General features: G+C 43.5%; 1 protein-coding gene across 2 annotated transcripts in view; it reads right to left on the bottom strand.

Annotated features, from left to right (window-relative positions):
• Positions 1–8,421: 8,421 nt before the first annotated feature.
• Positions 8,422–22,696, bottom strand: part of mta3 (metastasis associated 1 family, member 3) — a 32,593-nt gene continuing 18,318 nt past the window's right edge. Inside the window, exons 13-20 of one of the 2 annotated variants that reach the window (XM_084077521.1) lie at positions 21,611–21,771; positions 19,402–19,624; positions 16,455–16,547; positions 15,428–15,592; positions 14,232–14,266; positions 13,630–13,745; positions 12,462–12,489; positions 8,422–8,496 (exon numbers count right to left, since the gene is read on the bottom strand). In XM_084077521.1, coding sequence (XP_083933647.1) covers positions 8,437–8,496; positions 12,462–12,489; positions 13,630–13,745; positions 14,232–14,266; positions 15,428–15,592; positions 16,455–16,547; positions 19,402–19,624; positions 21,611–21,771 — 881 coding nt within the window. In that variant the 3' untranslated portion in view covers positions 8,422–8,436. Of the gene's footprint in view, positions 8,497–12,461; positions 12,490–13,629; positions 13,746–14,231; positions 14,267–15,427; positions 15,593–16,454; positions 16,548–17,694; positions 19,625–21,586; positions 21,772–22,696 lie in introns of those variants that run through there. The other variant, XM_084077520.1, reaches the window with a different exon arrangement.

Genomic DNA, 22,696 nt, shown 5'->3' with positions numbered 1-22,696 from the left:
GCCTCTCAAAGGTGACCCTTGTTTAAAAACTGTGCTCCAGGTGAGGCTCGAACTCACAACCTCGGCATTGCTCAGCGAGTTACTGTCGTATAAGTACCGCGCGCTAACCGATTGCGCCACTGGAGCTTCGACAATGGTTCTAGAAATAGACATTTTAATACTGTACATAGTGTACACAAATAGTGTGCTATAATGTTTCTTTTGTTTTCACGGCATCACCTGTTGTCCTAAACTGTGGATTGAACGAGCAGCTGCCACTGTGTGGCCAGTTGTACCGAGGGCAGCTGTCCTGACTGTGTTATAAGTCAGGCACCATTTTGGGGCTGATTATAGGCTATCTATTCTAGTCTAAACCATGGATCTTCAACATTATTTCAGGCCATGGACCCCCTAGCTGAGAGAGAGATGAAGTAGGGACCCCCTCCCTACATAATCTATACAATTGTGCTGCAGATTAAACTTTTCATATAGTTAGAGTCATGCTAATCATGTGTATTTTCAGATAGTTAACCTTTTAAACCCTCTGTCAACTTGACCAATTGGCTCTGTACGTGGTCTGCTCTTTTTCCCTCTACAGCAACTCTCCGAAAATAGCAGATCAAAAGCTCACAATGCCTCGCAGCAAGCTTGTAAATCGGCTATTTTTGAATTTTGTTTCTTCTGGGGTCTCCCTAGCACAAAATATTTTCAGATGGGGGGGGGGGGGGTCTTTATTTTTATATTTGTATACTTTATGAATGTAATCTAACTACAGATATAATTCTTGGGAGTTCACTGTGTGATTATCTATGTACTACCTTGAATAGGTTTCATGCAGGGCAGTTTGCCTGTCTTTTGGCAGATGTACAGCAGGTGCTGCACAAACCCAGTGAATCACAGTAATGGACATACTGTAATACAACCAATGACATTCCATCTGAAGATATGAGTCCATAAGTGAAGTAAGTTGCCAAAAATGACACCATGATCAGGCAGATGGTAGTGAATGCTCTCCTCTTCATGCTGTAGTCTCTCTCCCTCTCTCTCCCCATCTCTGTTTCAGAACCCTGAGAACAGCATCACTGACGTGAAAATTAGGAATTCACCCAGAAAGAAATAACGCTTTGTTTGTGATGTGATTGCTTGTAATATTGTTTGTGGAAACCTCTTGAGTATGATACCGCCATCAGTCGCTTGTTCTTGGCTATTGTTTGGTTTAGTTACTATATGTTTTATATCTTTTTCACTTTGGTTTGCTTTGTCTTTTTTTTTTCTTCTTTCATTTAGTCTGGTGGTATGTTTCATATCTGTTAAATCCTGTGTTTATTTTGTATTCTTATAAATGCCTTTGTGTAAGGAAAACGTCCAATAAACAGATAAACCTCCAAAGTACCCATCAGTATGTAGTGAAGCCCAACACCGAGCAAGCCACCCTGTGGACCTGTAGTCAGGGAATATTATAAGAAACATTTCCAATCTGGGAATAAATTCCTTACCAAGAAATGTCTTCACCAATGTGTTTGTAAATGTGTCTAGTAATACATCTCACAAAGACTGAAATTCAGTTTCCCTAGGGGAATCTGTGACAGCTGCTGAAAGTTGGGGTACCCTTATGCGAGAAACATCAAACTAGGGTTTTTTCATGATTCTGAATCCATTGCAAGCATTTGTTTTGCACCAAAACCACTCCTTGGCAGAAAATCGTCCAAGCCCACCTTTCCAGCTCATTGCATAGGCTATGCGTTTTCTATTTTTTTCAAAAATCCAATATGGCATAATTCTTCAAGATGGCCACCAAATCAGCAAGTCATATCTATATGTCTTGCACATTTTAGGAAACATTTCACCATTATAGCTATTGTTGTAGCCCAGGTCTCCCTTCTAAAAGAGATTATTAAGGCCATGAGTTTTGGAGGGGGTTTAACTGTTCTACCATGGGGTGGACGAGAGGAGAAATGGGGTAGGTATAATCCAAGAAAGAGTATATCAACAGGTTGAGTTGAAGAGAAGGTCAGACAGAGTGATGAGCATGAGCATGTGTCTGGGTAGCTCAGTTTCTAGAGCTCTCGCCTTTAGACCATAAGGTCATAGGTTCAGTCCAGGACACCGCCAACTCAGCGTATGAGTAGCACGGCTTAAGTCCTATGTTAAGTACAGAGAGCTGATGTTATAGGTGTGTAGACAGAGAGAAAATCTTATGGTGGAAGATGAAGAATGAACAATGCTGTGTGGAGCTCAGGGAGGAGATAAGAAAGGCAGCCAAAGAGATGAAGAAAGTAGGCAGGAGGAGTAAGGGGAAGAGAGAGGTGGCAAAGGTTAGGTAAAGAAAATGAGAAGTTGGACACCAAGAAGGGAGAACATGATCTCCCCCGGATGGCAAGACAAAGCTAATGGGATGGGAAGGATGTATTGTGCAATGTGTTAAGGTGATAAAATATAGAGATGGAAATGTTCTAGCAGGCGGGGACAGTGTGTTGAGAACATTGAAAGAGTAGGCTACTTTGAGGGAATGGATGGAGGAAAATGTCAAGAGTTATTTGTGACAGAAGGTCACCAGTGAGAGGGAACATGTTTAAGACGGTAGTGAGACCAGCCATGCTGTACGGCTTGGCAATGGTGGCACTGATGAAAAGACAGGCGGCACAACTGGAGGTGGCAGGATGCTATGATTCTCATTTGGAGTGAAAAGGAAGGACATCAGAAATGACTAAATTAGAGGATCAGACCCGGTTAGAAGGTTTGTGGATAAAGCAAGAGAGGCGAGAATAAGATGGTTTTGACATGTGAAAAGGAGAGATGAGAGGTACATTGGGAGAAGGATGCTGAAAATGTATCTGCCAGGTAAGAGGAGAAGAGGATGGCCAAAGAGGAGGGTTAAGGATGCGTTGAGAGAGGACATGCAGGAGTCACAGAGGAAGACACAGAAAACAGAACCAGATGGGGAAAACATTTAATACATGAGATTTTCTTTTGCTTTTTGTCTGTGATCATGCACAGTTGTATGGCGTGTTTTTGAAATGTTTTAATTTTGATGGTTATAGTTGGTAACTCGTGTTTGAAAATGTTCAAAAACATACAATGGGAGTGCCATTTTGTGATTTGGTGATAGACATCACAAAAGTATAGGCAAAGGTATGTTGAAATGCAAAATCAGTCTAATTTTGGAAGAGTCGACCTCCAACGATGATTTGTACCAAATTTCACACTTGTATCACCATTTGAACAATTCTCTTTTTTTTCACAAACAATGGTTTGTAATGATCTAGAAAAGTGGCAATGGCAATGGCTTTACATGTGTGCATGTGACCAAATATCGTTGTATATTATATTTACTCTACTGTTTTGATAAAAGTTGTGCTAAGTGGAGCACAAATCTCTGCCAGGTGGCCACTGCCATTTACATTCCCCGGCCTGATTTGTATTCCCAGTCTGGCTCTGTACAACTGTACAAACATACTGTAATTGACACAAGGCACACCATCATCACATGCACCACACAGACATCTGTTGAATGGTGGATGGATGTGGAGGTATCAGTTATAAATCCATTTCAAAACTGCATTATAGTACTTGAATATTGGTTTGCACGCATCAGGCACATAACATTATGTGTGACGCAGCCACAGGACATAAGGGACAGTCCACAGGTGAAACACCTAGTTTTGCGAGAATCTGGTGCGCTGTCTGCTTTAGCATCGTCAACCAGTAAGTGTCCAGCAGCTGTATTCTATACTTTTCAGCAGTGGTGGAAGAAGTAGTCCAATTTTTTACTTAAGTAAAAGTATCAATACTGCAACGTAGAAGTACTCTGTTACAAGTAAATATCCGGTAGTCAAAATTGACTTGAGTAAAAGTACAAAAGTATTGGCATCAAAAGTACTTTAAGTACCAAAAGTAGAAAATACTCATTATGCAGAATGTCCCATTTCACAAGTTTTCAAATGTATAACAATCTTTTGAAAATAGCAGATCTGCAAGCTCACAATGCGTCTCATCGCGATGCATTGTGAGCTTGTAGATCTGCTATTTTCAAATGGCCAAAATGTATACAGAGCTGAAGTGGTTAATGTATGTTTTGTAATAATAATCTAAATCTATTTCTATGTTAGTTACTTTACACCACTGCTTTTCTGATTAGTTCATATCAAGTTGTATTCAGTCAAATAAGTCCCGGATAGTAGCTTTAAACCAGGTCTGTTTTTTGGTTTCCTGAAAAACAGAAATTAATAACTCATATTAAAATTGATTACCCCCCCCCCCCCCCCTTCTCTCTTTCTTCCTCACACCCACGACAATGCATGTTTCGAGGCAGTCTGAGAGGAACGTCTCATTTATCACTGCTGTTCCAAAAAGTCACATTTTTGGGCAGGAATATTTAACAGCATTCTGACACATTGCCACAGTCTGAACCAGTCAGTTACCATCAATCACCCCCCAAGCTAAAGGCCAGAGAAGTCACAGAAGTACAGAGGAAAAGAGAGTGAGAGTGATTTATTTTTTCCTAATTTGTTTATCCCACTTTTTTTGTAAACCATTTTCCCCCAGTGCCAATTGCCTAAGCTACTTAGCGCTACTCTCCCTCTGCCTGCCTGGGGAGAGCCCCGAACTGAGCTCATGATTCCGTCAATGCATGAGAAGTGAGCAGGCCACTTCTTATCACCCGACAGGGAGGAGTTTCCCCGGTAGGACGTAGCACATGGAAGGAACACGTTATTCCAACCAGTTCCTTTCCCCCTCCATCAGGCGCCCCGGCTGACCAGGGGGAGGCAGTATAGACACCAGGATTACTGCATGTTTTTTGTGAGGGTACCTACACGGGGAGAACATGCAAACTCCACACAGAAAGGCCCTTTCGCCAACCTAACTAGGGTATGGGCACTGATGACGCGGAGGAGAGAACACGCCCCCAGCGCCCAGAGCGTCCACAGCGTCCCCGGAGGGAATCGATGAGAGAGACTTTGAATGTAGGATATGTTGAATAATGAGAGGGAACCAGGCAAATCTCCAGATCTGTGATGTTGTTCTTATTTTTTTTATTATCGTTATTTATTATTCAGCATATTCATAATTCAACACAGGACATACAGGAAACACCAACATAAACATTCTTCTGAATGAAAGAGGAGAAATTGTTTGACCCCGTTTGGCCAGCGGAGGTTTCTAACCTCACAAGACATGCTGCGGCGATGCCAGTTTAAAACTCAAGAATAAACAAGACCCCAAGAGGCGCACGATCAATCGATGGGCAGCGTTTGGAAGCAATTTGGATAATCACCAGAAAGAGGGACATTCAAATGGAGAAAGAAAATGGCGAAGTTAAGACAATAAGAACAGAGATATAATAGGTGATATAACAGTTGTGAAAATCGCCCGAACTTCATTGCCTCTAAATATTGCCCATATATGTATCATGGCCTTGGTCTATTAGACTGCTCCATGCCCTTTTTTGCAGGAGAGGAAGTGCTTTAACGCCCATAGCAGGGCTAGGTAGGTACACCATAAGAAATAGGATGAGTAGAATGTACAAGTGCTTTAATGAGATTATACACTATATATAATACACTGGCTCATGAGAGAGAAGTGGGAGACACTGTTGACGTGTCTCTATGCTGTTTGCTGTGAGGTCATATGCGGTAGGTTTAGTACTCTTTTCTTTAGCCGCGAGCAACTCAAAGATGCTATAATGCTACCTGGCATCTAGAGTTGCAATACCAACCCTTGACAGCCCCATTCATCCAAACAGAAAAGTCCTATCTGATTGTATTAAACAACGTTAAACTCACCAAGAATGCAGATGTACGGAAAGCTTGGACCTGTCAAGTTTCATAAAAATCCACCGTTGTCATGTTATGAGCTACTTTCTGTCAATAAATTCCATGCAGATGATTATTTTTCAAGTTTGATTAGTGTTGAAGTTTGGAAGCGCTCAGTGGAAATCAGCAATTCTACGTTGCGTTGTTAAAAACGAGCGCTTCTAAACTCTGACACACAGAAAAATAATCACCTGCATGGAATCCATCGACAGAAAGTAGCTCATAACATGTCTAAGGTAGATTTTTATGAAACAAAAACTTGACAGGTACAAAGAGGATAATCCATAGCTTTCCGTACAGCTGCAACATTGGTGAGTTTAACGTTGTTTAATACAACCAGATTCTGTTTGGATGAATGGTGATGTCAAGGGTTGGTATTGCAACTCTAGATGCCAGATAGCATTATAGCATCCGAGTTGCTTGCGGCTACTCTTTCTTTAACCTTTGTTAGAACTGCAGACCAGCGAAGCGGTCGTGAAGGAGCAGACAGTTAACTGTCTGCGTGGAGGTTATTATTAGGAGGCTATGAGGGTTTGTATGTCATGATTAGTTTGTGGGGGTCATTGTTCCACACCGTGTCTCATCGATTTACAGACTGCAGGGTGAGTGTAGAGCCACGTTGACACAGGAACGACATCGATGCAGCCATTTTCCGAGGCCGTCGCCGTCAAGGCAATTGTTCATAGTGCAGTTTTAATGTCAGTGACAGAGACTTGGCTCTCCTGCCACCGTAGTCGGACCACCACCGCTATACCGGCCTGACCCCCCCAGCCTCCCACCACACCCCGGCTCTGTACAAACTGATACAACTTTACAACAATTGACCATCGATCGTTACAGACAAATAGAAAGAAAAAAACAAGAATGCACAAATTTCCGTCAGTGATGCCCGTCCCTTGAAAACAAAAACATTCCCTCTTTTTCCCGCACGCGCTGTTTATGTACACAGCCGCACGCATGCATGCGCACGCACACATGCAAATTTCTCTCACACTCGCACACAAACACACATCGCCTACATACACAGTTTGTCTATCACAGTCTCTCTGTCTCTCGCTGTCTCTCTCTCATCACACACACACACACACACACACACACACACACACACACACACACACACACACACACACACACACACACACACACACACACACACACACACACACACACACACACACACACACACAGTCCCAGGATAATCAAAGCTGTACAAATATAGCCTGGGATCCAGCCTGATTCGCTACGTTCGGCGGACTTTTTTCTCTCTCTTCGCTTATCAGTCTGGAATGCACCCCATTGACTCGTTTTGCAGAACTACACTGGAACTACATATGTTACGTTAGGCAACGTCGTTGCTGATTGGATGTTGTTCAAACAAATGACGAATCACAACGATCACACTGTTTTTTTTGTCCCGCCCCACACCACAGACCAATCAGAAGCCACGGCACGACTCGAAACGTTTGTCATGTCCCGCCTCCCTTGGAGCTAGGAGGCATTCCAGACTGAGAAGCGAAGAGAGAAAAAAAAGTCCGCCGAACGTAGCGAAGCAGGCTGGATACCAGGCTAGTACAAATAGGCAGTGTACCAGTTAGTCATATGTTTCCATAGTGCAACACACTGCATCATATTCATCCCATGCCAGAGAGACCAACGATTAAAGGGAGTTAAGGGTGATCTATACTTGGTTGCGCGCCAAAATAAATCTGATCCACAAGCGCACAACGCATCATGCTATGACTGTGACACGTTGTGAGCTTGTTTGGCTATGTTTGGTGCGCAAACAAGTGTAATGGGCCTTTTAGGAGTGGTTGAGGGTGAGAGATCACATTGATCTTTTTGGGGCCAAAGTGGAGGCAATATCGTATTCTCCTAGGATGGTTGGTGAGGACTCGGCTTGTGATTGGCTGAGTGGATGGGAAGGGAGCTCACTAGAGACAATCGCTCGGCTGGCGGCTCACTCAAGGGGCAGCTCGTGAATCTCAAGCCTGCTGGTACGCCAAGAACAAGCGCTCCTCTCCACCAACCATCCTAGGGATCAGTGTTGATTTTTGAAAAATGTTCGTCGACTACCTTTTTTCACTGATGAAAACGAAATAAAAACTAGCTACGATGACTAAAACTAAGACTAAATATATTGACAATTTCGTCAACAAATAAAAACTAGACTAAAATGTTAGGGAGGGACTAGTGGAGAAGAGATCCAGTAGAACTAAAGGACAAGTTATTTTATGCTTTGTTGCGCTCTGAAAATAGCAGATCTACAAGCTCACAACACGTCGCGCTGCAACGCGTTGAGAGCTTGTAAATCAACTGTAGATTTTGTCGACTATAATCTTATGATATTTAGTCGACTATTATATTTGCTGTCAAAATCAACACTGCTAGGGATATAGCCCAGGGCAGGGAGAGAGAGGGATTGGGGATTGATGGGAGACAGGAGTAAGGTAGTAGGGGTGTAGAGGAGGAGGAGGGGACACGCTGGTGTGTTTGTGTGTGTGTCGTGCATGTCCGGTGGCCTTCGGTCAGCTATCAGTCATGGATGACGATGGGGCCTCGCATCCTCAGGCTGGGGTGTGGGAGCGGGGGGGCCAGGACCGGCCCCTGCGGCGGGCCCTGGGAGGCCCTGCGCAGGGTGATCTGCTCACAGGGCTGCCGGCAGGCGTGCCTCAGCTGGGACCTGGACAGCAGCCGCCTGGCCCTCCTGTACAGCGGGGACAACAAGACCACACGACATGTCAGCAATGTGGCAGGTTGGGTGGAGTTTGACATTTCATGCCTGAACCACATGGGACCCAGGTGGACCCGCTGGACTTAACACCTTCAGCTTGGGCTTTAGTTCCCACCTGCTTGCTAGCGTTCGGAATTTGGGCCAAAGAAATGCTACTCAAAAATACAGTAATTAGTAATAATAACCAATTACAGGCAACGTGGGTTCAGTTTGGATTCATTAAGAGCTAGTCAAGAGCTTGGTTTGATTCAGTGGAGGAATTCTGGGGTTCAAATTCTCACACCCAACTCAGTCTCTGTGTATGTGCTAATGGGTTACTGTTAGCATAACGATGCATGCACCACATCCAAATGACTTGGCTTCGTTGTGGTTATAAATGGCAGGAGAGCGTAAAAACAGAACAGAGCGATGCAGGGAAGTGAAATGAAAGGCTTAAGCTTAATTTATAATTTGTCACACAACCCTTTCGGACGAGTGGCGCTCGACAAAAACGACAGCTTCAACTGCATCGTGTCGTGTGACACATATAAATGTTTAGCATTTTGTGTTTTAGGGTGATAACATCACGACTAGACCAGCCTTTGTGCCATGATGGAGAAAAGCCCTCATTATCAAACAATATATTAGGACATGATCCAAAACGTTAGACAAGCCATTAATGGAAATATTTGGACAAATTTACACTCCATACTTAGCACTCCGATCTACAATCACGATGTAGTGTTATAGCTTGAAGGTCAGTTCATTTTGGCAAGTGACACCCTCCCGCGATGGATTATAAATTAGGCTTAATATGCAGCAAGAATCCTCCCTTTAGCTTTTGCTCTCTATCTCCCTTCACGTCTCTCTCTTCCTCCCCCTCCTCTCTTCCGGTCTCTCTCTCCATCTATCTCTCAACCCCCTCACATGCACCCCCCCCCTCCCTCTTTCTCATCATTCCATCAGCACCAGAGTTGTTTTTCTTTTGCCTGAATAGAAAAACACATCAATTATCCAGATCCCCGCTGTTACTGTGTTAGAACACTCATAGGCTATAATGGTTTGTGTGCGTGTGTGTGTGCAATCTGTGCATGTGTGCGCGCGTGCGAGCGCATGGAGCGGTGCATGTATTTATGTGATTGAAAAGTCTGCGATGTTCATAAATTTAACATTCAGCAAAGGAGCGTGCACGCACACGCACACACACACGCACGCTGGCAGGCAGACAAAGCACAACAATGTTTTTCTGGAGCATAATTTGGGAACGTGCTGTACACTGAAAATGATTGTTAAAGCGCCAGACATTTATATTCACTTAGACTTAATGATGTAGCGGATTAGATAAAACACGTTTAACCACTTAAGACCTACGGTATACACTTAGTTGGGCGACAAGTAGCAAAAACAGTAGATCTGCTATTTTTGCTGTGTTTAAAAATGTAAAGAATAAATAGATACAAAATAAAAATGTATTGGTTAACTCTCAACATTTCTCTAGAAACACCCATATGTACTGGCAACAATACATCTCTCTTTGTCGCTCTCTCAAGTTGTCCTCCCTGTCCTTGCCTTCCCTTTCAACCTCTGCTTTTGACTCTCATGCGTATTGATTTTTTCACTCCATTCTTTCTCTCTCTTTCTCTCTCTCTCCCTCCTTCTCTCTGCTTTCCAACCCCTCCCAACCTTTACATCTAATGACCTCACCATTCCTCCTCTCCGCTCCATCTACCAAGAGGGAATAGAACATGACCGTCATCTGTCATTAGCACTGCGCCGGCCGATCAAAGATGACGCATTAGCATACTCAACCATGTTTTAATCTAGCAGGATCATAACTGAAGTCATGTCCATCACTGCGAAATTACAGGACAGCATAATGGTACAAGAGAGTACAAGAGACAGGATGTGGCACGCAATGCAATCTATCTTTCTCTCTCCTTCTCACTCATTGTCTCACAATAGTCACACATAACATACATACATACATTACATACATTAAATACATACATACATACATACATTAAATACATACATACATACATACTACATGCATGTACATACATACTGTACATCAGTGTTGATTTCGTCGACTAAAATTACGAAAAATGTTCGTCGTCTACCTTTTTTCACTGACGAAAACTAAATAAAAACTAAGTTATGATGACTAAAACTAAGACTAAATATATTGACAAAATAAAAACTAGACTAAAATGTCAGGGAGGGACTAGGGGAGAAAAGATCCAGTAGAACTAAAAGACAGGTAATTTTATGCTTGGTTACACTCAGGTGTTGCGCTCTGAAAATAGCAGATCTACAAGCTCAGATCAGCTATTTTCAGCATGCAACCAAGTGTAAAATCAGCCATCAAGGCCTGTCAAAATACATTTTAGTCGACTAAATCAACTGTAGATTTAGTCGACTATAATCTTATGATATTTAGTCAACTAAAACTAGACTAACAGTGAAACATTTCAGATGACTAAAACGGAAACAAAATGTGCTGTCAAAATCAACACTGCTGTACATACGTACTGTACTGTACATACACACACATTTGTATTTTATTGTATCGTGTTTTTATTGTGATATGGATCTCCCTTGGGACTGAAATGAAGATGGAATTTGAATTGACACACACACGCACACACACACATACACACGCGTGCACGCACACGCACGCGCACACACACACACACACACACACACACACACACACACACACACACACACACACACACACACACACACACACACACACACACACACACACACACACACACACACACACACACACACTAGTGATAAGTGGGTGATACACGTAGCCTTGGTTAATGTGATAATGGTATTTCCACTCAGAGCACACAGTGGTGCCTGGCTCCTCTCATGACCATCTGCAGCAGTTAGCTGCTCTAATTTTAGCCTCCTGGTCCGAGGGTGGAGCGCTATGGTTCATTTAGACACAGCATTAATGGAGGAACATCTTTCTCCCTCACATGCTGTATGACCATGCACACATTGGTTAATTCTCTGTGCGCGTGTGTGTGTGTGTGTGTGTGTGTGTGTGTGTGTGTGTGTGTGTGTGTGTGTGTGTGTGTGTGTGTGTGTGTGTGTGTGTGTGTGTGTGTGTGTGTGTGTGTGTGTGTGTGTGCTCCCACGTCAATTTGAACATTGGTTAGCTACCGCTGTTCCAGATAAAACTATATGTTTTGAATAATAATAATAATCTGTTAAACAAGTTCTCCCACTTCAAGGAAAGAAGCAGTTGTGCGGTGCCTGCCCTGATCCCCCTTCTGCTCAACTGAACCAGATCTTGATCTGAATCTTTTAGATTGTGAGGTTTTTAAAGTTTGTACTCCCCCTTTTCACCCAATTTTTGTCGTTATGCCAATTCCCGAATTCACACTCAAGTGTGTGTAGTCTTGTGCTGACTATGCTGACTCCTACTGTTTGGATTTGTTGGTCCTAGGGATGGTATCGAAACCACGTCTCCTTGGTTACACGTGGAATCGCCATGCCAACTCTTTTCAAATTCTAGTGAGGATCTTCACCCTATTCACCTTTAAAACACCCCGTACCACACAGTTCGACACCCCCCTGCTAACAGGCGGCCTTGACCAACCTGTGGGAGTCGAACCCGAGGCACCCTAGTCTCCATGGTGGTGGGCACTTTGTGGCTTTAATAATACATCAACATTTTTCAGAGATGCTCCAAAAATGTTGAAAACAGTCGAGGTGTAAAGACACGTTCACATTATACACAAGATGGCAAAACTGAACTACAGAGTGGACAATTCACAATGAGAATGAGACTCCACAGGGTTCACAGTTGTGTGTCTCTATACTCGTGTAGTATAGCTGTCTGCCTAAAATCGTGTGCATGTTTTGTGACATGCAGTTGCTGTTGTTGCCTCTGTGTGAGTGTGTGAGTGAGTGTGTGAGGGCAGGGTTAGGGGGCTTACCGTCAGGAGATGTCTAAGGGCTGCGTTTCTGAAATGAGACAAGCAGCCAGTCACTCACAGGAAGTAGTGGAAACATACCATGAGACATCTAGGGAATGAGAGAGGGGTCAATTTGTCTCTCTCTGGGGGGAGGGGGAGGGGAGGGGGGCTAATGTTTCTCATGCACTTGGTTTTATCTTGAGCCTAATCTATACTTCCGTTGCACAACGTTGTAGCTCGCCACAAACTACAGATTTTAAAAAGCGTTGTTTTCTTTCCGGGCGAGCAACACCGCTGTGCGCTGAAGTATTTGGCTTTAATGCGATCTTTCATCTTTCAAAGGGATTTCTGTTGTGTGAGTGCGTGTGCATTATGTGTGTGAGATGGGTGGTTTTCAGAGAAGGACAAACGTTGAGAAAACTGTGTGCATGTGTGTGTGTGTGAGTGAGTGAGTGTTTGTGTGTGTGTGCATCTGTCAGTCTTAGCACTTTATATTGACCTGTGCAGTCCCACTGTGGAGTCCCATTCATCACTTTGGTGAGTTTGGTTACTGACTCTATACACCCCCCCACACACACACATACACACCCTTGCCAGCCCCCCCATTATCTGCCTACTTCATACCTAAAGCTTTGCACCTCAGCACAAAGACAATGTAAATATATTTGTGCTGCTAAGAGTTTGTCACTGTCTCCTCCTGAGCTCCATCACTCCCAACTGTGGTATCTTTCAGTTTTCAGTACCCCAGTTCAGACACGATAGACCATTCTACAGATTGGAAGAGCCGAGGGGGGGCGAGTCAGGTGTCACACCTACCTTATAGCCTCTCGAGACAGACTGTTGGCTCACACAATTTTCAAACGCTTCCGTCATACAGTCTGTGCAACGGAAGCCATGAAAATGGCAAGAACCTATAGCGAATGTCCGCCCCCCCCCCAAACCCCACCCCCCACTTCCGTTTAGTCTTTGCAGTGGCGTAAATTTGTTCTACTGTAAATCCCATTAGTCGAAGCATATATAGGCTATAGTTTGCTGCTTAGCAGAAATGGAAACTCAAAAATACATTTTAAAAGATATTTTAAAATATATTTTGAAATGACGAACAAGATGACAAGCTTCCGTTCGTGGCTTTATGTAGCATTCGAAGATGGTGGAACAGTTGTCTGGCTTTTAGGGACTATACGCTTACCTGGTCTCCCGGGTGACGAGGAAGAAGCTGTCATCGGGGGCGTCGATCCAGTTCGGGCGTCTCTTGCGCATCATCACTCCTCCCCTGCTGCCTCCGCTGCTGCTGCGCCCGTTGTGCTGCGGGAAGCCAATGAAAGATTCCAATTAATTATAATCACCACCAATCAAGGTAATTGGTAATCAATTACCAACAATTGTGGTACTCGTTCAAGGATAGGAGCTTGCAGTGGTGGAAGAAGTTCTCAGATGTTTTACTTAAGTAAAAGTAGCAGTACCAGGATATAGAAATGCTGCTATTTTTAATAGATAAAGTATAAACTATAGGGCTTAAGTGGTTAATGTATGTTTTGTAATAATAATCTAAATCTACAAAGTCACTTGTGAATAAATGTTTCAAATAATCAAATAAAAGTGGAGTGAAAAGTGTGATTTTTGCCTCTGAGATACAGTGAAGTAGTAGAATAAAGTATTGAAAAATGGACATACTCAAGTAAAGTACTGCAGAATTGTACTTAAGCAAAGTACTTGAGTACATGTACTTAGTTTCTTTCCACCACTGGGAGCTTGTTAGCCAGTAAGGTTGTTGAACTGCATTGTACCCACCAGGACAGGTCCGGCTGTCGAACCCGGGTTCGCCTCTGTAACACAAGAGCAACGGAATAGATAAGAGAACGGCCGTCCCCGGGGAGGGTAATTTGCTTTTACAGCTTTGCACAGGTGATGGCTGTTCAGATGGATTTGATGAGTGCACAAGGGGGAGCTGTTAACCACATGAACCCTAGCGTATTCTGGGACAAACAAAAATTCAGCAAAAATAGCGTTTCTACTGGGTCACATGTCACAACGTGATGCATCGTGAGCTTGAAGATCGTCTACTTTCTGCTAAGAGATTTGGTATCCCTAAGAGAAATGGAATCCCTATTTTGGGAATGTAATTATAGGCGTGACACGACCGTACTACGAATGATAAAATAGGACTGAAGTGTCTTGCTCTGAGACACTTTCTTTGACACATATACTGGGTGATCCGGAGGTCCCACTGGCTTCTTTCTGACTCCCAGACCAATGATTCTCAAACTTTTATATTTCATAGAGCAGTGGTTCTCAACCAGTGGTCCAGGGACCACCCGTGGTCCTTGAGGGGGTTCCAGGTGGTCCCCAGCTAAATGATGGGTTGGTAACCAAATGGGCCCTTATACAGTAGATCTTTAACTCTTGAGTGTAAATTGAACATTTTACGTTCTCAAGAGTTAAAGAATTGTTAAACATCTGCATTACTTGGCCCGAACGGCTGGCGTAGCAGTCCGGGCACCTAGGCTGCTAATGCGAATCCTGTTGTTATTTTTGATCAACGTTGGCCTGTTATCTCTGTTATCTCTCCTACGGTACCACATCAACACAGCATGGAATTGTGGACAAAATTGTATCCAGCGACGACAAAATATTCTAAGTTTTGGGTCTGAGAGGCTAAATCTCATCAAATGGTGGTCCGTGGCTCAAAGGCCAAATAAATAATGGACTTTAATATGAAAAGGGTTGAAAACCACTGCATTAGTACACTCTCAGAGTTATACAGACCTGTCAAGGCCTGTTTGGTTCCTAACTATCAATCATTTAGCTGGGGACCCCCTTGAATCCCCTCAAGGATCCCTGGGGGTCCTCAGTCCCCAGTTTGAGAACCACCGTCCCATAGACTGCCTACAGTATCTACCCATAGATCTACTGCCGAACCAAGGGGTATGCGAGTAAATTCATGGGTGAAGTGGGCCGCATGTCCGCATGCAGGTATATACAGGTACCTGAACGTCTCTCTGGCTCTGCAACCCTGCTGTGATGGTGGTAGCTGCGCTTTCCCAGCATGCCGTGGGGCCCGTGCGGGAGCGAGGAGAGGAGGCGGCGAGGGGGAGGGGCCTGCAGGCCCGGAGTGCGGTGGGAACGTGGAGCTTGGGCCGCCGGGCGGGATTCTGAAACAAAAGGACAACGGGATACAGGGACGACCCGTCTACTGTTGACTATACAATACATCTGTTAGTATCTATAAAACATCCAAATGTCTATAACACATCAATCAATACCAAAACAAATCTATTACACATCTACTCATTTCTAGGGCCCCATTGCAGCCCAAATCTCATTTGTGGCCTATCCAGACTGGAGTGGAGTCACAATGTTTTTATGCAGTCTGGACAGAAAAAAAAACACATGGAAACTGCTTTTTTTATAAATCAGATTTGAATCACATTCTGCATAAAACCTGGATCGAGAATCAGATTTTGGCTGGATATGGGCTGCCAGTCTGAACAGGGCCTAAGACCTAAGATTAAGGTCAAGTAAAAAAAAGAAGAAGAAAAAAAAACCCTCCACTTTAATGCTGCTGGCAGCACAAGTTGAACCCTAATCAAGAGTTGCAGTTCTTTAGGGCATGCTGTAAAGTGAGGTTGCTTATAGGCCAGTGGTTCTCAAAGTGGGGTGCCACAAGGGCAATTGAGGGGGTTCTGGGGGGATCCCCAGCAAAAAACATTGATAGTTAGGAACCAAATAGACCCTTACATGTCTGTAACTCAAGAGAGCGTACAAATGGAGTGAGTACAAATGGAACCAAATGGACCCGTAAGGGTCCATTTGGTTCCATTTGTACTCTCTGAGTTATGGGGGTCTGTGGCCTAATACATAAACTGGTGGTACACTCTCTGAGTTATGGGGGTCTGTGGCCTAATACATAACTAAACTGGGGGTCCTTGAAATTAAAAGTTTGAGAACCACTGGCTTTAGGCTGGATGCGTGGGATGTTCAAATGTGTGTGTGTGCTACCAAGGTGTAATTTACCAAGGAACTGCAGCACGCTGGTCAAAGTGCTCCGCGGGGTCGTTCTGGTTTTTGGCAGTCGGGTCCCCTGCCCCTCCGAAACCCTTAACATATCTAAACCAGATACACACATACACACACACACACACACACACATAGACACACACAGGATCACAGTATCGCATGGACTGCATCATGCATATAAACTCATCTCCCTGTCCTTCTTGTCTCTTTGAACACATGGCTAATTTCTAGGACTGTTAAATACATCTGCACAACAAGAAACACACAGTTTGGTATCACTAGGCTGATAAAGGCCTCTCATAGAATGAACTCCATTCACATTTTCTCGCATAGGGAAACCCATTCAGATCTAATTAATGCTGAGTGTTTTAATGACCTCAAGTTGAGCACACTGTCTGTGTTAACCACTTCCAACTGCTATCTCTATTTTGGGCATGTCATTATAGGCACATTTCAACTATTTTTTTTTTGTAAGAGAGAAAATAGCCAATCTACAAGCTTACAACACATTGCTCCGTGGCTTGTAGATTGGCTATTTTCACTATTCCTCATATGATGAAGAAGGCTTAAAGGAATAGTTCACCCCAAAAATTGCTTTTTTGCTATCGATTAGTCACCCCATACTTGAATTCATGGATATTTTTTAGTTTTTGTCGCATTCCTAAGCCAATAATTTGATGACCAGCGGACCGGTAGGAGACACAAAGGACACTCTTTCTTTCCTGCCAGTAATCAAATTATTGGCTTAGGAATGCGACAAAAACTAAAAAATATCCAAGAATTCAAGTCTCCATGGGGTAACTAATCGAAAGGAAAAAAATCATTTTGGGGTGAACTATCCCTTTAAGTGATTAATATCCCAACTTGCCTATGAAGATGGTTTGACCAGGATACAGGATAGGAGTCTCTCTCTCTCTCTCTCTCTCACACACACACACACACACACACACACACACACACACACATGCACATACAGATGTAAGTACATGCTTACATGCACACCGCCACCCCCAAAGACAGCGCTAAATTAATGTCGTCACAACGAAATGTGAGGGTTTCAATGGCAGCAGGCATTTTGGAGGTAGAGTCCATGCTGGGGAGGAGAGGCGTGCCTTGGCGGGAGTCCCTCGGGGAGCCAAAACGGCCAATCAGTGAGTGCGGTGGAGTTGATGGACAGGTACACAGACACATGAAAGCACAAGGACTCAGAGAAGATGGTTTCAGGTTGTGACTTTATTGTAGGACTACTCTCACATTCACAGAGTGATGAGAGAGAAAGAGAGAGAGAGAGCGAAAGTAGGAAAAAGATGAGAGATGGAAAATACTGCAAAAAACAGAGAGAAAGAGAGAGAGGCAAAGAGGAAAAGGGGAAATGGCTCCGCATGGTATAAAAAACCCACCGATAAACACAGTATGTCAGGTCTATACTGTATGAGCCTGCAGGTAGGGTTTTCTGAGATGGTGGCGGGGCATTGGATGGATTATCACATCACGAGAGAGAGGCGGATGCATGAAGCCCGATTTATAATTCATCGTACGGCCGCGTCGCTCGCCAGGAAAATAACAGATCCACAGGGTTTCGGGGGCGAGCGACACTGTCTTACGACGGTATATAAATCAAGCATAATACTTGAACTTAAGTTGAAGGAATGAGCAATGAGAGGGGACTGATCACAAATGATCGAGCAGACATGAGATGTTATGCATGATCCCGAGTCCTGGAGAAAATAAGACTCCTTATAGACGTGACTGTGCCGAGTCTCAACTCTAATCTACAGCAGGGATGCAGTCACTGACGATCCAACGATCAGCCATTGATTCTCTTTGCCGGGCTAAATTAATCTCCTCTCCTATGCCCAATCCCTCTCACCCAGTCAAAGTCCCTTTTCCCTCTGCCTTTCTTTCAAGTTTAGTCAGTCAAAATAAAAAAAAGGCTTTCATAAGTCTAGTGCTAAAAACTCATAACGTCAAATCACTCCCATCAAAACGTACTCATGTACTATTAATTGCAGGAAAAAAGCCCTTATGCAAAATAGCTGAAAGTCTTTAGTGAGACACACTGCATCTTGGCTAACATTACCATCTAAGCAATAGGCAATCATCCTTATAATCTGATAGGCTGAAACATTCCTGGCTGAAACAATTGATTCCGTCGTAGACAGCGAAGACTTTGGCTAGCCGGCCCCCCAGGGGTGCTGTGCAAAATAGAGCTTCTCTTATTAAAATAATTTCTCCTACTCTCTACCTAACCTTAGCAAATATACGGCTCAGACTACAATATTGGTTCTATCTTATTCATATCTGCTTGCTTGTAACAGGAAGAGCATTGAATAGGATGTGTGTGGTTTGGTGGGTGTGATTATGAGTCCATATGTGTGTGTGTGTGTGTGTGTGTGTGTGTGTGTGTGTGTGTGTGTGTGTGTGTGTGTGGGCATGCGCCTATACAATTGCCCTGTTGATGATGAAATGTGGACTGTATAGAACCACGGCCGTGGCTTTTGGTTCACAGCGAGTCAAGACCGTCAAGACAAAAACAGGAAAACACAAAAACGAGAGCAAAAAGCACGAATGGAAAAAATAATAATAAACTCAAGAGTTATGAGGACAGGCAGTCTTTATTGGAAACAAGGGGGGGTGGGGTGGGGAGAATACAAAAAAACCAAAAATAATAATAATAATATAACAATAATAATAAAAACAGAGAGACAGACGGGGGGGGGGGGGGGGGGTGCAGAGCAGCGAGGGTGGCGGAGGTTGGGGGGGGGGGGGCTGATGGATGGAGGGTCGGGTGCAGTCAGGGTGAGGAGGGGATGCTGTGAGTCAGTGTGTGTACTGTATGTCTGTGTGTGTATGTACTGAATGTATTCCGATGTGTGTGTGTGTGTGTGTGTGTGAGCGCTGTGTCCGTGTGGCAGAAGTTAGGAGGAATTGAAAGAGCTCTTACACTCTGCCTTTATGGCCCCACAGTTAATGGGCACAAAGGGGCGGCGCGCGGCGCGGCGCAGCCGGATGACGTCGCGGCACATGTGCCGGGCCAGCTTGGTGAGGCGGGTGGCCTGTAGCAGGAACGCCTGCTTGGTCTTCATGGACGACTTGGGGCTGCCGCTGTTACGCACAGGCACCATATGGCTGGACTGGCGAGGGGCGTGACCCCGTGAACGAGGCTCCTGCGGGGGGGGGGGGGGGAGGTCGGGCGAGCGAGCGTGAGAAAAGGGAGGAAGAAGAAGGTGGTGGGAGGAGAGAGAGAGATGGAGAGATCAGATGAATGAAAACGGTGCGGTGTTTATTAGGAGTTTACTGGCGTTAAAATAGGACCATACCGCCGTCAAAACGTTGTTGTTTTGTGTTCATTCACAGCTTCAGCTATGTAATGTACATACATAAACGTAGACCATTTTCCCATTAACCCATTAAGAACTGAGGCGATTCTTAAAAATGTTTAACAGTTTTTTGAAAAAAATCTGGAAAATATTTTTTCACGATTTTTCAAAAATAGCAGATCTACAAGCTCATAGCGCGGCACTCGTGCCGCGCTATGAGCTTGTATATCTGCTATTTTTGAATAGCCAAAGAAATCTAAAGTGACACAGATACGTTCCAAGTCTTAATGGGTTAAAGGGGGTAAGTGATATTTTTGGGTTAAGACCAACAGTATTTTGTTAAAAGGTAAAGAAAAGCTTTATATTCTGATAGTAATCATTGCTATAGAGTGTTTGTTCAGTAACACAGGTCTCCCTGTCTCTCCAGCTCTTTAATAAACAGAAAATACATTTTCAGGTGGGTTGTCAATTTGTTCCAGTTCCAATTTTGTCTGATCAATTCTTTGTCTTGAGTTCTCTCCCCTGATTGGACAAAATTGGTATCTCGACCTGCAAATGCATTTTCTGTTTACTAAAGAGCTAGAGAGACAGGGAGACCCCTGTTACTGAACAAAAACTCTGTAGCAATGATTACTATCAGAATATAGAGCTACTTAACAATTATTTTAACAAAAAATATCACTTACCCCACCTTTAATGGCTTTATTCATAGATGTGCCTGTCCTATACCACACTAGCCAAACTTGACCCTTTATATCAGTGGTTCCCACATTTGTTAGCTCGATACCCAAAACAGAAATCAGATGTTTGCCCGGGACCCAAACAATGAAAATAGCAGATCGACAAGCTTGTCGATCTGCTACAATATTTCCACTACTTCTTTTCTTTTCACTAGTTTTTTTTAAATGTATTTATGGAATTTCTTTTTCATTTGATTCATGAAATACTTTCGAAAAATGTTGGAATTGTTTTTAATCGATGAAAAGTTGTGATTTCTTTTGTTTGAACTTTTTTTAATCTTTAGAAATAATACATACATTTTCTTTTATATGTGTGAAACGGAAAAAAGGGGATATTTAGTCGCCGTCTCGACCCAAAGATGGGTCCCGACCCACTGTTTGGGAAACAGTGCTTTATATCATGCTGCTTTGAGATTCATCTCTAACTCTGTCTATAGGACTCATCACTGCATTATTCTTTAGTTGGTTGGCCTTCCTCATCCACACGCAGGATGCAGCACTGGTATGTTTTTATCTACGAAGCTTTACTTGGTAATCTTCGTTCTTATTTGCACAAACTTTGTTTTAATTAGAAACTATTTTAACCTCATATCCAACGCCTGGTTGCGTTGGTTACACTGCAGACTGAGGCAGGTAAAAGAAGTTGATTTAATCTTGGCCATCGGCCTAGGAAAGATCTTCAGACCCGACTTACCTTGGCATCCTTAATTTCCCGAAGGAGTTTGAAAAGGATTACGGCCAAAGCCCTTACAGGTGCCGTTCCTGCTTTGAGATTTAGCCTCTTATTTAATTGCCTATTTTGTTGTTTTATTTAATTATTTTACATTTTATTTGACTTTGGTGAGTCAGTAATATGGCTGAGCTCTGTATTTTAATATCCTCTTATGTCTGTTTATGTGTGAAATCGTGCAACTTATCTGCTTCTTGGCCAGTTCCTTCTTGTAAAAGACACTCGGGTCTCAATGTTTTTACTGGTTAAATAAAGGTTATACGTACATGATGTGAATGTGCAAATGGGGCTTTTACACCCTGCTTTGTGATTTGTGTGTGTGTATTTGAAGGAGCTTACATTGGTTGTGATGAAGGAGCTTACATTGGTTGCTGCAGGACTAGGCGAGGTCCTTTCCTCTGGAGCTTCCGCTCTGCTTGGCATCTTCAGGCCGCCGTACTTCTTCCAGTACATCCAGCAGGATACGCACAGACGGCACTGCATGTTAGGAGGTCCCCACGAGTACCACTGGGCCGACTGCATTGCTGTCAATGAAGGACAACACCGGGGTACAGCGGGTTAGAGAAACAGAGCTGAGACCTCCATTTATCCCATTTAGGCCTTTTAAAAACGCCTTCTGAATCCTAACCTAAGTTTTCTGAAAAACTCATTTTGCTATTCAAAATGTCAAAAAAAGTAATGTTGCTATATACATAGCAACATCTAAAATGACACAGATGCTTTCCCGGTTTTAAAGGTATAACAATGTATAGGCTTTCCAGGTCTAAATGGGTTATTTTACTGCCTCTCGCCTCACTCCCGAAATAATTGTTTTTGCTGGACAAACACTCTTCAGTGTTCCCCATTACTGTAATTAACCAACAGGCGTGCAAACAGATTAGGGGTGAAAAAGGTGAGATGGATGCGTGAGCAAGGGAAAGACAGACCGGTTAGGGGGGCGGGGGGTGAGGTCTGTCCTGTCTCTCCCTTGGTAGAAGGCTGTTGACTACACGTACACTGTGCCATTATCACGTCACAGATGTTTTTCCTGTGCATGTCAGTCAGCAATGTACCAGCAAAGCATGACTGCCCTTGTTTGCATATTTTATTTCTTTGTGGCAGAGGTTACACATTTGCATGTACCTTTTTATGCGTTTTCTTAAAAACATCCCATAGAGGGAATGTATGCAAGTGAGGTCCCTTAACATCGAATTTCACCCTTAAATTTCAGCTGATCTGCTCCAGCTACACTTAATCACAGCATCCACTTGCTTCACTACCAGTGCATCTTTTTTTTTTTTACTTGCAGAATGAGTGATTGAGAAATTACTTGTTCTGCAAGTAAAACCATATGACCTGCTTTTGTTGAAAGGTCATAACCAATATGCATCGAAACACGCATCACTCTTTCACTTTGAGTAGGCACAGGAAGAAGGTCTATGCCATGATAATAATGACAGTGTAGCCAGA

This window comes from Gymnoscopelus microlampas (genome assembly GCF_963454915.1).
Source record: "Gymnoscopelus microlampas genome assembly, chromosome: 14".
NCBI lineage: Eukaryota > Metazoa > Chordata > Actinopteri > Myctophiformes > Myctophidae > Gymnoscopelus > Gymnoscopelus microlampas.
The sequence above is the reverse complement of the archived record's forward strand: the minus strand, read 5'-3'. Positions and strand labels throughout refer to the sequence as shown.